Genomic DNA, 12622 nt, shown 5'->3' on the forward strand with positions numbered 1-12622 from the left:
AGGTAACAGTACCTTGCTCTCACCTTGGCCAAGTTCATTCCTCATGAAACAAAATGTAATGATATGCCCTTGTGGGATGCTGAATGCTGCCAGCTCACAAACACCGTTGATAATAGGTCAATTAAATAGGTTAACCTTTGAAAGCAGATGCAAGCATAATTATTTCTTTTGTGAGTGTGAACATCGCTGGAAATTCAAGCATTTGTTTTTCATCTCTTATTGTCTTTGAGAAGATGGTGGTGAGAAGGCTTTATGAAAAGGAACAGCACAGTGGCTCAGGGGTTAGCACTGCTGCTTCACAGCTGTCGGGACCCAGGTTCAATTCCAGCCTCATTCTGTATGGAGTTTCCCATTCTACCTCTTTCTGCATATGGTTCTCCAGGTGCTCCAGTGTCCTTCCATAGTCCAAAACTATGCAGGTTAGGTGGATTGGTCTTGCTAAATTGCTAAATCTCCACCCCCAAGGCTCCTAACCTCATTCTTGATGAAGGGCTTTTGCCTGAAACGACAATTTTCCTGCTCCTCTGACACTGCCTGCCCTGCTGTGCTTTACCAGCACCACATTCTCGACTCATACTAAATTGCCCTATAGTGTCCAGGGAAATGCAGGCTAGATGAATTAACTATGGTAAACATAGCTTTACAGAGATAGCATGGATTGGGTTGGGGTGCTCTTAGAGGGTGTGAATGAACGGTTTCACTCTATAGGGATTCAATGATCTATGAAGCTGCAGTCTATTTGGTATAGGTGCTGTTAGGTAGGGTATTCCTGGATTTGACCAAATGACATTGAAAAATGGAAACATTTCCAAAATGTTGAATTAATTTGCGTACCAAACAGTTCATGGTGGGGATGAACAGACCAAGTAGTTAGACAAGATTGTTTTAATATTTCCTCACAGAACTTGGATTAAAACAAACCTTTAAAAAAGGTTCATAAAATGCATTCATAAAATAGCATGACATCCCCAAGTCTAATGGTCAGAGCTAAGCCAAATGACATGAAATCTGGAGAATCTACAAACACAAAACCAATTGTGTGCAACACTGAATTAGTCTGATGACACAATAATATGCATAAACTATAAACACATCATATAGACGTTCTAATGACATTTGGTTGGCAATATCACCAGGAGCAAATACAAGGAAACTCCTTAATTACAGTGGCACCTTCCATTGCTATTCTTTTCCTAACCAACTTGGCCACTTACTCATTAAAAGAATCTTGTGCCCCTGTACATTACTACAGGTCTGTTTGTCCCACTAGCCAACACAGTGGCATTTAACTGAATACACAACTTCAATTTTAACGGCAATGCAAAAATTTTATAGAATGTCCAACTGAATCCTTTCATAATCTTGAAGCCCTCTACCAAATATGCAGACAATAAAGCATAGAAAGATTGTTGTGTTTATCACAATGTTCTACAGCTATAATTTAGCTTTCATAGGACTTATGGGCGCCAGTCAAAATTAAAGGAAACAAGTGGGTTAATAATCATGTAGGAATTGACAACTCAGTATATTATATAAACTCACAGCCAAGCAAATTATATACCTGTGAAGTGCACGTGACCAAGTAGTTATTTGCCTGACTCATTCGTAACTAATGACAGACTCAGTTAATGCAAGATTTGCTAATCTACTCTTACTTGTTCACTTATAAAGTACAGTTGGTCAGCCACTTCTGATCATATAAGTTCCTTTTAAAGCATTAGTTGACTAGCCACTGACTTCAGTTTCAGATTGAAAAGGAAATAATTTTACATTATACTTCCCTGCATCGTACCTATTCATGCCCAAGGTTGATATTAATTGCCCAAAAAGAATATTCAAGCCCACAGCTCAAACATCCCTCAATAATAACAGGATTCCTTAGAAAACAGACTAAAAATGTACTAAGTGGAGTTAACAAAATAATCTCCAAAAGCAATTAAATCATTCATTATAAAATCAATTACAACAAACTAATTCACTTTTGCCAAATCAGCGCTGGATTTTGTTTAAACAATAAAGGTAAATTATAGACTAACCTGCAAAAACTCAACTTCAACGAACGAGTGGTCAATCTATGAAACTGTCTCCTCAGGGAAAGATGGAATCTGCTGATGTTGAATCATTAAAATTGAATTTAAATTTATTTCAGGAAATAATATTTTGGGAAATGGTATGAGTGATTGATGAGTGAAGCAAGTTTGGGAGGCATGGGTTACTTTAGGCCAATGATTCTCATGGTTCTCCATCATGCAGGGGTGGGGCTTATCGCACTTTATGTCTGGATCTGTTGCACTGTCGCAAGCTCTTTGATAGAGACTGATCATTATGATTAGGCAATAATTCCATTAGTATTTGTATCATATAATTACTAGGATGATAGACTGTATATTAAATGTTGTGGTTGTGTTCGCCGAGCTGGGAATTTGTGTTGCAGACGTTTCGTCCCCTGTCTAGGTGACATCCTCAGTGCTTGAGAGCCTCCTGTGAAGCGCTTCTGTGATCTTTCCTCCGGCATTTGTAGTGGTTTGTATCTGCCGCTTCTGGTTGTCAGTTCCAGCTGTCCGCTGCAGTGGCCGGTACATTGAGTCCAGGTCGATGTTTTATTGATTGAATCTGTGGATGAGTGCCATGCCTCTAGGAATTCCCTGGCTGTTCTACAGAGAACAGCCAGGGAATTCCTAGAGGCATGGCACTCATCCACAGATTCAATCAATAAGCACATCGACCTGGACCCAATATACCAACTACTTCAGCGGACAGCTGGAACTGACAACCGGAAGCGGCAGATACAAACCACTACAAATGCCAGAGGAAAGATCACAGAAGCACTTCACAGGAGGCTCTCAAGCACTGAGGATGCCACCTAGACAAGGACGAAACATCTGCAACACAAATTCCCAGCTCGGCGAACACAACCACAACAACGAACACCCAAGCTACAAATCTTTTCACAAACTTTATATACTAAATGGCTGTTGGTTTCCTTCTGGCTAACAATTTCTCAGATGCATTGTTACTGTAAGCTCTAGATGTTATTTGCAGCTATCTCCTCTCACCTCCCTCTTGTGACTGGCAGTGAAAGGTCCATGGGCACTGGCAAGTCTCTGGACAACCTACATTCACTCCACAATCCCTCCATCCCATCAGCTTTTAAAACTGTGACTTCAATTTTAAAAGGATACCAATTTTGAAAATCTTAAACTGTCCTATTGAAGAGAAGGAACTACTTATGGATTTCTATTATATGTGTGCGTGAATGGAAATATTTTTCAGCCAAAGTATTTCCCCATTTGGTTCAAGAAAATACTCACATTTAATTAAGCTTGCTTTAAAACTCTCAATTTTTCTACTAATTTTGAAGTTGACCATCATCGCCAATGAAATAAGGTAGTGAAAATACTAGGAGGGGCAACAGCAAATACACCTACCAAAACCAAGTCCCACCAAAAGAAAAATGAGAAAATGTACACTAATGACTGGAAAGTGGGATATCACAGGCATCTGGAGACAGATTTGGAACAAAGTGAATGGCTAGTCAGTATGTTAATCAATATAGAACTGCACTGAAGATCAGATCTTAACCTTGGTCTGGGCTAAAATTAGCTGATCTCAGCTAAGGAAGGAAAGTGCTACAGTCTGGCTCAATGTCCAGAGGAAACAAAAATAGGCTATGGTTTGCAGAACTATTCACGACTCCTATTGGCAAATACATTTGTATGCATATCAAGAAAGGCTAGAAGAGATCTCAGCCATGATCCCTGCTCCAGACTATTATGCTGACAAATGGGCATGCAAATTCAAGACCCTGATGTCAGATTATATGCCTCAAATACAGATCTAACAGAGTTCTACACCAGAAACATTGCCTTTTGATTAAAACCCTATATGCTGGAGGTTGGCTTATGAAAAGCAGGTTCTTAGGAAACGTACTGAATAGCATCTGCTATCCACAGAAACATATGAAATAAGTCAACACTGGGAAGAGAATGGAGGATAAATGAAACACGCTCCACTTAAAAATTTGAATTAAGTTTCAAAATCTATTCTTACAAGTGAAATGGAACATCTAATCCCAAGTGTGTGCTGTACATAGAGCTCTAACAAATTTAAAGCTTACATATCATATTATGAATCTATATTAGGCAATAGTTTAAAATGGAAAAGATTACATCCGTTATATTGTTACAGTTAGGGGAATGCTCATTTATTAGAATTATTCATAGTTCTTTAAAACAAACAGTAAGTCCCCCATTTTCATCTCTGGCCTAGGAAGTTATATGATATCAGCCAATGTGATGATCACCACTGCGAAAAAGATTTACGGTGAACTTGAAATGTTAGATCTATTTCTTGTTCCACAGATGCTATCAGACTTGTTTTTTTTATTCTTGATGATTGCCTTGATTTGCCCTTGTGTCTCCCAAATAAAGGATAGGAATGGGGGAGAAAGTAGCCACAGTATTCCTCTCCTCATTACTACCAATAATTTTTCTCTGGTATATGGACATGAAGGTTAAATTATACTCAGCTGTGAAAGCTTCCACAGTCAAACTGCCTGCCAATGTTCACGGTAAATCTCAGCCATGAAGAATGGCTAGCTGGGAAGGTAAGTTCAGTGGAATTGAAACACTGAAATGGACAGCTTCAGATTAAAGTGCATGACTCACATTATAAAATATATTGCATTTACTCAGCATTTAAATCTCACAAATGAGCAAGCATGCATGTAGCAGAGGTACCTACAGGACTGTACCTGAGAAACAAATCTATGCCTTGAACAGTGAAGACAGAAGATAAAAAGCACTCAAAAGACACAACGATAATGTGATAAAAGCAATGCTTAAATATTCAAAAATTCAACCTTCACTCCCCAAAACAGCGCACCTACACTTAAATAACATCTTCTGGACATACTTTAAGTTAACTTCTGATGTTGAAGCAAAGCTAATAGTAATAGATAAAACAATTTTTTTTTACCACAACAGAAATAATAAAAACATACAATAACATAAAACCATCTAGCTTCTCTGACAAGCACAACCCATTAAGTAAAATCACAATGATGTCAAGTAATATTACTTTTGCAAAATTGTTTCGGTAATTATGCCCAAGGCCTTAGTTTATAATGAAATAAGAAGTGATTTGCAGACCAATTTATTGTTTTTATTGCTGAGCAATTGGTTTTTAAATCTGAAGATAAGCTAAGAATGGTTCAAAGAGAAAAAAGTTGTTTTAAAAAATCTGATATATTTCCTTACCGAGTCTGAATCATTTTCATCGTCGTAAAGGTCAAGGTCTTCTGCCTTCATGTTTGATTCCAGATCAATTTCATCCTCCTCGCATCCAACAAAGAATGTAGGAGTCAAGTGATCCCCCTCAAAAGAGGTGGGGGTTGTCATGACAACCTAGTTGACCTTTCATCACGGATATTAGTCATCGTTTAAAAACAGGCAGCGAGAGACAGCTATCTAAACTTCCCATAGTACTAATTCCAGCCTCGGTATCATTGCTATTAACAATCTTGCTGACTTTATGATTTGCTGTCAAGGGCACAGTCCAGATCTTTAGAATAAGTTGTAATCTTAGCACAACGAATTCAGGCTTGCACGGGTGCAGTCAAACCAGCAATTTCCTTATGTCAAAGAAAATTCTCTTCCTCCCACCTCTTCAGAACACCTCCTTGCGCCGGTTTAACCATCTGTAGTGAAAAAGAAAATGGAATTGGAAACTTAAGTTGACTCCGGACCAACAGTCATTGATAAACTGATTTAAGAGTCGCTAGAAATTTTAACTTTGTCCTCTCCCTCTGATCAGTTCCATTAAGATTTGAGGAACTTTTAATCAAGAACCAGACCAGCGAACCAACGTGAACCAATCTGTAGAAAAGTGAAATTTTAAAAGATCTTTTCTGATCATTTCAATTTCTTTGTATTATATTTGAGAGTGGGGATAAAACAATCCCAGTACATTGTTTGATTTTCTTCATTTCTCTCAGCTGAATGACCCAGAAGCAACAGACTTCAGCACTGTGCAGAAATCAAACACAACACCATTTCTTATATGACCGAGTGTTACTAATGGGCAGTGCATCCAAAGATCAACTTATCAGAGAGTGTCAGACTACTTGTAATCACCACTGGAAGGTGCCTAAGAGGGGAGGAGGGGAAAAGGGCTTTGCAATTTCCCATCACCATTTCCTGTCCCAAGCCCATCACAGCCAGGATGATACATTCTGTAACTCAGCATAAACATGAAGATTCACAGGCACAATTCCATACCCCAAAATTGGAAATCCACTGGTGAAGTTGCCACAATTAGTCGGTAAACTGTAACAATGAAGGAGATTTTTGTGATGTCTCCTTGGATTGTAATATCTCAACACAAACCTCACACAAAGAGGACTGATGAGGGCAGAGCGGTGGACGTAATCTATACGGACTTCAGTAAGGCACTCGAGGAAAAAGTGAGGAAGAAGGGCTTATGCCCGAAACGTCGAATCTCCTATTCCTTGGATGCTGCCTGATCTGCTGCGCTTTTCCAGCAACACATTTTCAGTTCAGTAAGGCACTCAACAAGGTTCCACAAGGGAGAATGGTCATAACATAGAACGTTACAGCGCAGTACAGGCCCTTCGGCTCTCGAGTTGCACTGACCTGTGAAAATAATCTGACGCCAATCTAAAAAAAGGCTCTCATGGTCCACTCTATCTAACACTCTGATTATCTTATATGTATCGATTAAGTCACCTCTTAAACTTCTTCGCTCCAACAAAAACAGCCTCAGTGCCCTCAGCCTTTCCTCATAAGACCTCCCTTATGTACCAGGCAACATCCTATTAAATCTCATCTGAACCTTTTCTGAAGTTTCCACATCCTTCCTATAATGCGGTGACCAGACCTACACACAATACTCCAGTTGCAGCCTTACCAGTGCTGAAAATGTGTTCTTGGAAAAGCGCAGGTCAGGCAGCATCCAAGGAGCAGGAAAATTGACGTTTCGGGCATGAGCCCTTTTTCAGGAATTTTTCATTCCTGAAGAAGGGCTCTTGCCCGAAACGTCGATTCTCCTGCTCCTTGGATGCTGCCTGACCTGCACTTTTCCAAGAACACATTTTCAGCTCTGATCTCCAGCATCTGCAGTCCACACTTTCTTCTAGCAGCCTTACCAGTGTCTTGTACAGCTGAAGCATGACCTCGTGACTCCAAAACTCAATCCCCCTACCAATAAATGCCAAAAGTGATAGCTAGGTTAGATCTCATGGAATACAGGGAGATCTAGCCATTTGGATACAGAACTGACACAAAGGTAGAAGACAGAGGCCTGGTGCTGGGTCCACTACTTTTCGTCATTTATATAAATGATTTGGATATGAACATAGGAGGTATAGTTAATAAGTTTGCAGGTGACACCAAAATTGGAGGTGTAGTGGATCACAAAGAAGATTACCTCAGATTACAACGGGATCTTGATCAGATAGGTAATGGGGTGAAGAGTGACAGATAGAGTTTAATTTAGATAAATGCTATGTGCTGCATTTTGGGAAAGCAAATCTTAACAAGACTTATAAATTTAATGGTAAAATCCTAGGGAGTGTTGCTGAACAAAGAGACCTTGAAGTGCAGGTTCATAGCTCCTTGAAAGAAGAGTCGCAGGTTGGATATTGAAGGCAGTATTTTGTTCGCTTTCTTTTATTGGTCAGAGCATAGAGTATAGCAGTTGGGAGGTCATGTTGCAGCTATACAGGACATTGGTTAGGCCAATGTCTTTTGAAAAATTGTGCAGAATTCTGGTCTCCTTCCCATCAGAGGGTATCATGAGGGGCGTGGATAGGATAAATAGACAAAGCCTTTATCATAGGGCAGGGAGTCCAGAACTAGAGGACATAGCTTTAGGGTGAGAGGGGAAAGATAGGGGCAATTTTTCACGCAGCAGGTGGTGCAAGAGAATTTCAGACTTAGTAACATTCCTGTCAGTTCTTTCTGAATGAATCAGCATTTAATACTGAAGTTCTGTGACTACTATAATCAAACCCACTGTGCAAATGTAGTTGGGCTTGCACAACTTAATAACTGATTATTATCATTTCACCCCCAGTCTTTGCTAGAATACCTAGGGAATGAGCTGGCAGAGGAAGTGGTGGAGGGTGGCACAATTGCAACATTTAAAAGGCATCCGAATGGGTATGAGTAGGAAGGGTTTAGAGGGATATGGGCCAAGTGCTGACAAATGGGACTAGATTAATTTGGGATATCTGGACAGCATGAATGAGTTGGACCAAAGGAATTGTTTCCGTGCTGTACATCTCTATGAGTCTATGACTCTATGACATGGAGCTCCATGTGTTACTGGGCAGAAAAAAAGGATCCAGTTATAAGGATTCCTATGTATTTCCCACACCAGTCAACCTATCACATAGTGCAAAATTAACTAATTTTGAGCTGTTGGTCTAAACACAAAGAGGAACTTATTCAAACCCACCTTAAGCACATCCACTATTCAGACAAAGTGGGCTTTCATCAGATTGGCTTGAACAGAAATCAAAGCCAAAACACACATATCAGCTAAACAGTGAATGCTGACTGGTTGATCCACTCTGCACCCATTCCCCTCCAAAACCCATTCCTATTAACAACATTTTTATAACAGAATGCTATCAGGCTGTCTGATCACAATCCACTCCACATCCTCAAGTATCTAATTGAGTGAGACAACAGAATAAAGTATTGTATGGCTGAAGCACTAAACATCACTAAAAAGAAAACCTGATAACTTCACTATCACTTTGGGATAAGTGGAGATTTACTGCATGTAAATTTACTGTTATATTTCCAACTACTGCACTGCACGAAAAGTACTTTGGGTTGTGAGACTCCATAAAAGCAGGACTCTTCTACAGCTATTTCTTGTGAAGCATAAAGTTATACAAAATTCAGCAAAACAGCAATTTTGATATAAAACTTGAAACACCATACACAAAACTTTAAATTGTTTTTTTCACTGGTTAAAATTACACAGGATCCAGAAAAGAGAAATGCCAATACAGCTTCGCTGCCATTAAAAACTTGCTGCTATCAGAGTTTCCGTTCTGTGAATTAATGCAATCAAATGGCAGGTGCTTATTAGTAAAACATTGCAGTGCTTAGACTAGTCAATTACATCTGTAATCGTGAGCCATGCTAATTAGAAACTTAAGCAATAGGCCAAGAAAATTTCAGACTTAGCAACATTCTTGCAAGTCCTTTCTGAATGAATCAGCATTTAATATCAACATTCTGCGACTGTTATAATCAAACCCATCATGCCACTGTAGTTGGGCTTGCATAACTTAATAACTGATTACGATAAATCACACCCCGAGTCTTTGCTACAGCACCTAATAAAAGGATAGTGATGCTCCTTCTGATTAAAAGGCTCCAGGTTGTCCCAGTCTACAGAACAATCCATATGTTTTTTTCTATTTGCTGCCTTGTGGTGGTAGGATTCCACAGCTAATGGTCATCGTACTAAATTGCTCCAAAGCTGCAATTATTTCCATGTAAACTTGGACAGCAAGCATCAGCTAGATACACACAGTCACTGGCAATTCCACTCTTGTAACACCCACCACCCACCTACATACACTTGCACGGGATAGAGATAGTTGGAGGTTACAGGATCAAGGAGTTGGAGGCTTTAGAATCAAACCGCTGACTTCTTTAGACCTTAACATTGAGGCAATGAGGATAAAGCCACTTTGACCAAGATGAGCTAACTTAGCAAAATCAAGGGGTGGTCCTTTCCGGTATTCACATTGTCCTCATTGGCAACCAGATGGAAGTAACAGCACCTATACAAACTCAATGTTTGGAATATCCACAATTTATATGCTCAGTCATCTGTCTGTATTTCTTCCACCAAATATCTTGGGCCTGTCCTTAATTCTTCTCTCAGCTTCAATTAATCAATCTATTAAAATGTACAATGTGGCAGTGCCAGAGATGGACTGGGGTGGACAAAGGTAAACACAATGACTGCAGGTGCTGGAAACCAGATTCTGGATCAGTGGTGCTGGAAGATCACAGCAGTTCAGGCAGCATCCAGCGAGCAGCGAAATCGACGTTTTGGGCAAAAGCCCTTCAACAGGAATATTCCTGATGAAGGGCTTTTGCCCGAAACGTCGATTTCGCTGCTCGCTGGATGCTGCCTGAACTGCTGTGCTCTTCCAGCACCACTGATCCAGAATCTGGGGTGGACAAAGTTGAAAAATCACAACACCAGGTTATAGTCCAACACATTTATTTAGAAGTTTTTGGAAATACAAGCTTTCGGAGCACAGCTCTGGAGGAGCGCTTCAAAAGCTTGTACTTCCGAACAAACCTGTTGCACTATAACCTGGTGTTGCGTGATTTTTTAAAAACTTTATTAGAAAGTAATGAGTGAAAAGAAACAAATCAGAGATTCATTTTACATTGCTACCTAATCAGTAATGTAACCAAATTCTGATCTTGCGTCAGCTAATCCATTGCTGAAACCCTTGTAATGTTCAAAGATTAAGTGGGACTTTCTGGGCATTAATGTAATCTTGAAGTGTTAAAGTGCAGTCTTTGGGTGTGGACAAAAGCCATGGAAGAATGCAGATGACAATCCACTGAATTTACACTTCATTTTGACATTACTCCCCTGCTATTATCAAGTTTAATTATCAATTCAATCTCTTCCATTCAAAAATGCTTTCTGCCCAGCGGTATGTCACACCTGGATTGTCTTGGGGAAAACATTGAATAAGGAAACTATCTGCATAATGATTCCCCAGGATTAGGGCATTAGCATTTACATTATCTCCGACAATTATCTCATCCTGCTGTTGTACCTGAGGTAACATGTGACTGAGCATAACTAGGAGGGGGTGTGGTCTTGAGTGGCTTGTGACTGTGGGGGAGTTGCCAGAGTATCTGTAAGCATTGCAACTGACCTGTATAAAGGGAATGATGTTTTCTTAACCGAGTCCCTCGCTCTGACAATCTTGCATGCCTGCAAGGGGGGTGTCAGAGGAGGGTCACTTAGCCTGTGCAAGCTTTAATAAAGGAGGAGAAAGTGAGGACTGCACATGTTGGAGATTAGAGCTGAAAATGTGTTGCTGGAAAAGCGCAGGTCAGGCAGCATCCAAGGAACAGGAGAACCGACATTTCGGGCATGGAGCCCTTCTTCAGGAATGTAGTGTGTAGTGGCTGCATCAAGTGTATACGAACCTCAGGAAGAAAGAACTAAACACCCTTATCTGTGCCTTTTCACCTCTAGACTATTCCAAGGTGAAAGAGCAAAATACTGCAGATTCCTGAAGAAGGGTTCATGCCCGAAACGTCGATTCTCCTGCTCCTTGGATGCTGCCTGACCTGCTGCGCTTTTCTAGAAACACATTTTCAGCAAGTTTTAATAAAACTTTAACCATTTCCTTTGTTTAGAGACTGATTTTTGCCATGACCCTGTAAGCTGTGCGAGGTGTATATTAAAGGTTCCTCCAGACTAACATTTAAAATTCTCTTCCTGCTTTTCAACTTCATGGCATTGCTCCTCCCCATCTCCACAGTCTCCTCCATCAGTACAACCCATTAAGATCAGTATGATCTTTCCATTCTAGTGTTATGTACAATCCTTACTTTAATTTTTCCATCACTGTCACTGTGCCTTCAGCTCCTAGTGCCTAGACTCTGAAATTCCATCTCTACCTCTCTTCCACTCCATTTTTAAAGACGCTCCTTAAAACTCTTTCTTCTACCAAGCTTTGATCACCAGTCCTAATATCTCTGTATATGGCCCCAGATCAAATTTTGATTGATTACTCTCTGGTGAAGGACTGAGCAAAGCATTCCAATGTCAAAAGTGCCACATAAATGCAAGTTGGTGTTGATATAAGAGAGGAACACCACCCCTGCTCATGTCTCCACCCTCATTCCCCCTCCACCACACCCACTCCAGTTAACGGCTCCACCCCCACTCCCACTCCACACCCACACCAGATCCCAGCTGCCAACCCTGCCGAGTTTTCACCATCCCTCCAGACCTTCCCCTCGCTGAGGACGAACGATCAGTCCTCAACAAAGGACTCACTTTCATCCCCTGCCGTCCACTTATCAATGAATTTAATACATGCCGTGACGTCGAACACTTCTTCCACCACCTCCGCCTCCGAGCTTACTTTCACAATCAGGAATCCTGCACACCTTCCGAGGACCCCTTCACCCACCTCCAACACACTGCATCCACCTGGACACCCCACACTGGCCTATTACCCGCCCTTGACCTCTTCATTTCCAACCGCCTCAACCTGTCTACTCCCCTCCCCCATTCCAACCTCTCACCCTCACAATGTGCAGCTCTCCAATCCCTCTGCTCCAATCCCGACCTCACCATCAAGCCATCAGATAAAGGGGGCACAGTGGTAGTCTGGCGCACTGACCTCTACACCGCTGAAGCCAAACGCCAACTCGAGGACACCTCTTCCTACCGCCCCCTCGACCATGACCCCACCCACCCATCACCAAACCATCATCTCCCAGACCATACAGAACCTCATCACCTCAGGAGATCTCCCACCCACAGCTTCCTACCTCATAGTCCGGGAACCCCGCACTGCCCTGTTCTA

At 41.0% G+C, this 12622-nt stretch overlaps 1 protein-coding gene across 4 annotated transcripts in view; it reads right to left on the reverse strand.

Annotated features, from left to right (window-relative positions):
* Nucleotides 1-12622, reverse strand: part of ppip5k1a (diphosphoinositol pentakisphosphate kinase 1a) — a 167549-nt gene that overhangs the window by 136874 nt on the left and 18053 nt on the right. For all 4 annotated transcript variants that reach the window (XM_060853729.1, XM_060853728.1, XM_060853726.1 and 1 more), the window contains exon 2: nucleotides 5259-5698. In XM_060853729.1, the coding sequence (XP_060709712.1) occupies nucleotides 5259-5399 (141 nt within the window). In that variant the 5' untranslated portion in view covers nucleotides 5400-5698. The remainder of the gene's footprint in view (nucleotides 1-5258; nucleotides 5699-12622) is intronic.

This window comes from Hemiscyllium ocellatum, chromosome 42 (assembly GCF_020745735.1).
Source record: "Hemiscyllium ocellatum isolate sHemOce1 chromosome 42, sHemOce1.pat.X.cur, whole genome shotgun sequence".
NCBI classification, from domain to species: Eukaryota; Metazoa; Chordata; class Chondrichthyes; order Orectolobiformes; family Hemiscylliidae; genus Hemiscyllium; species Hemiscyllium ocellatum.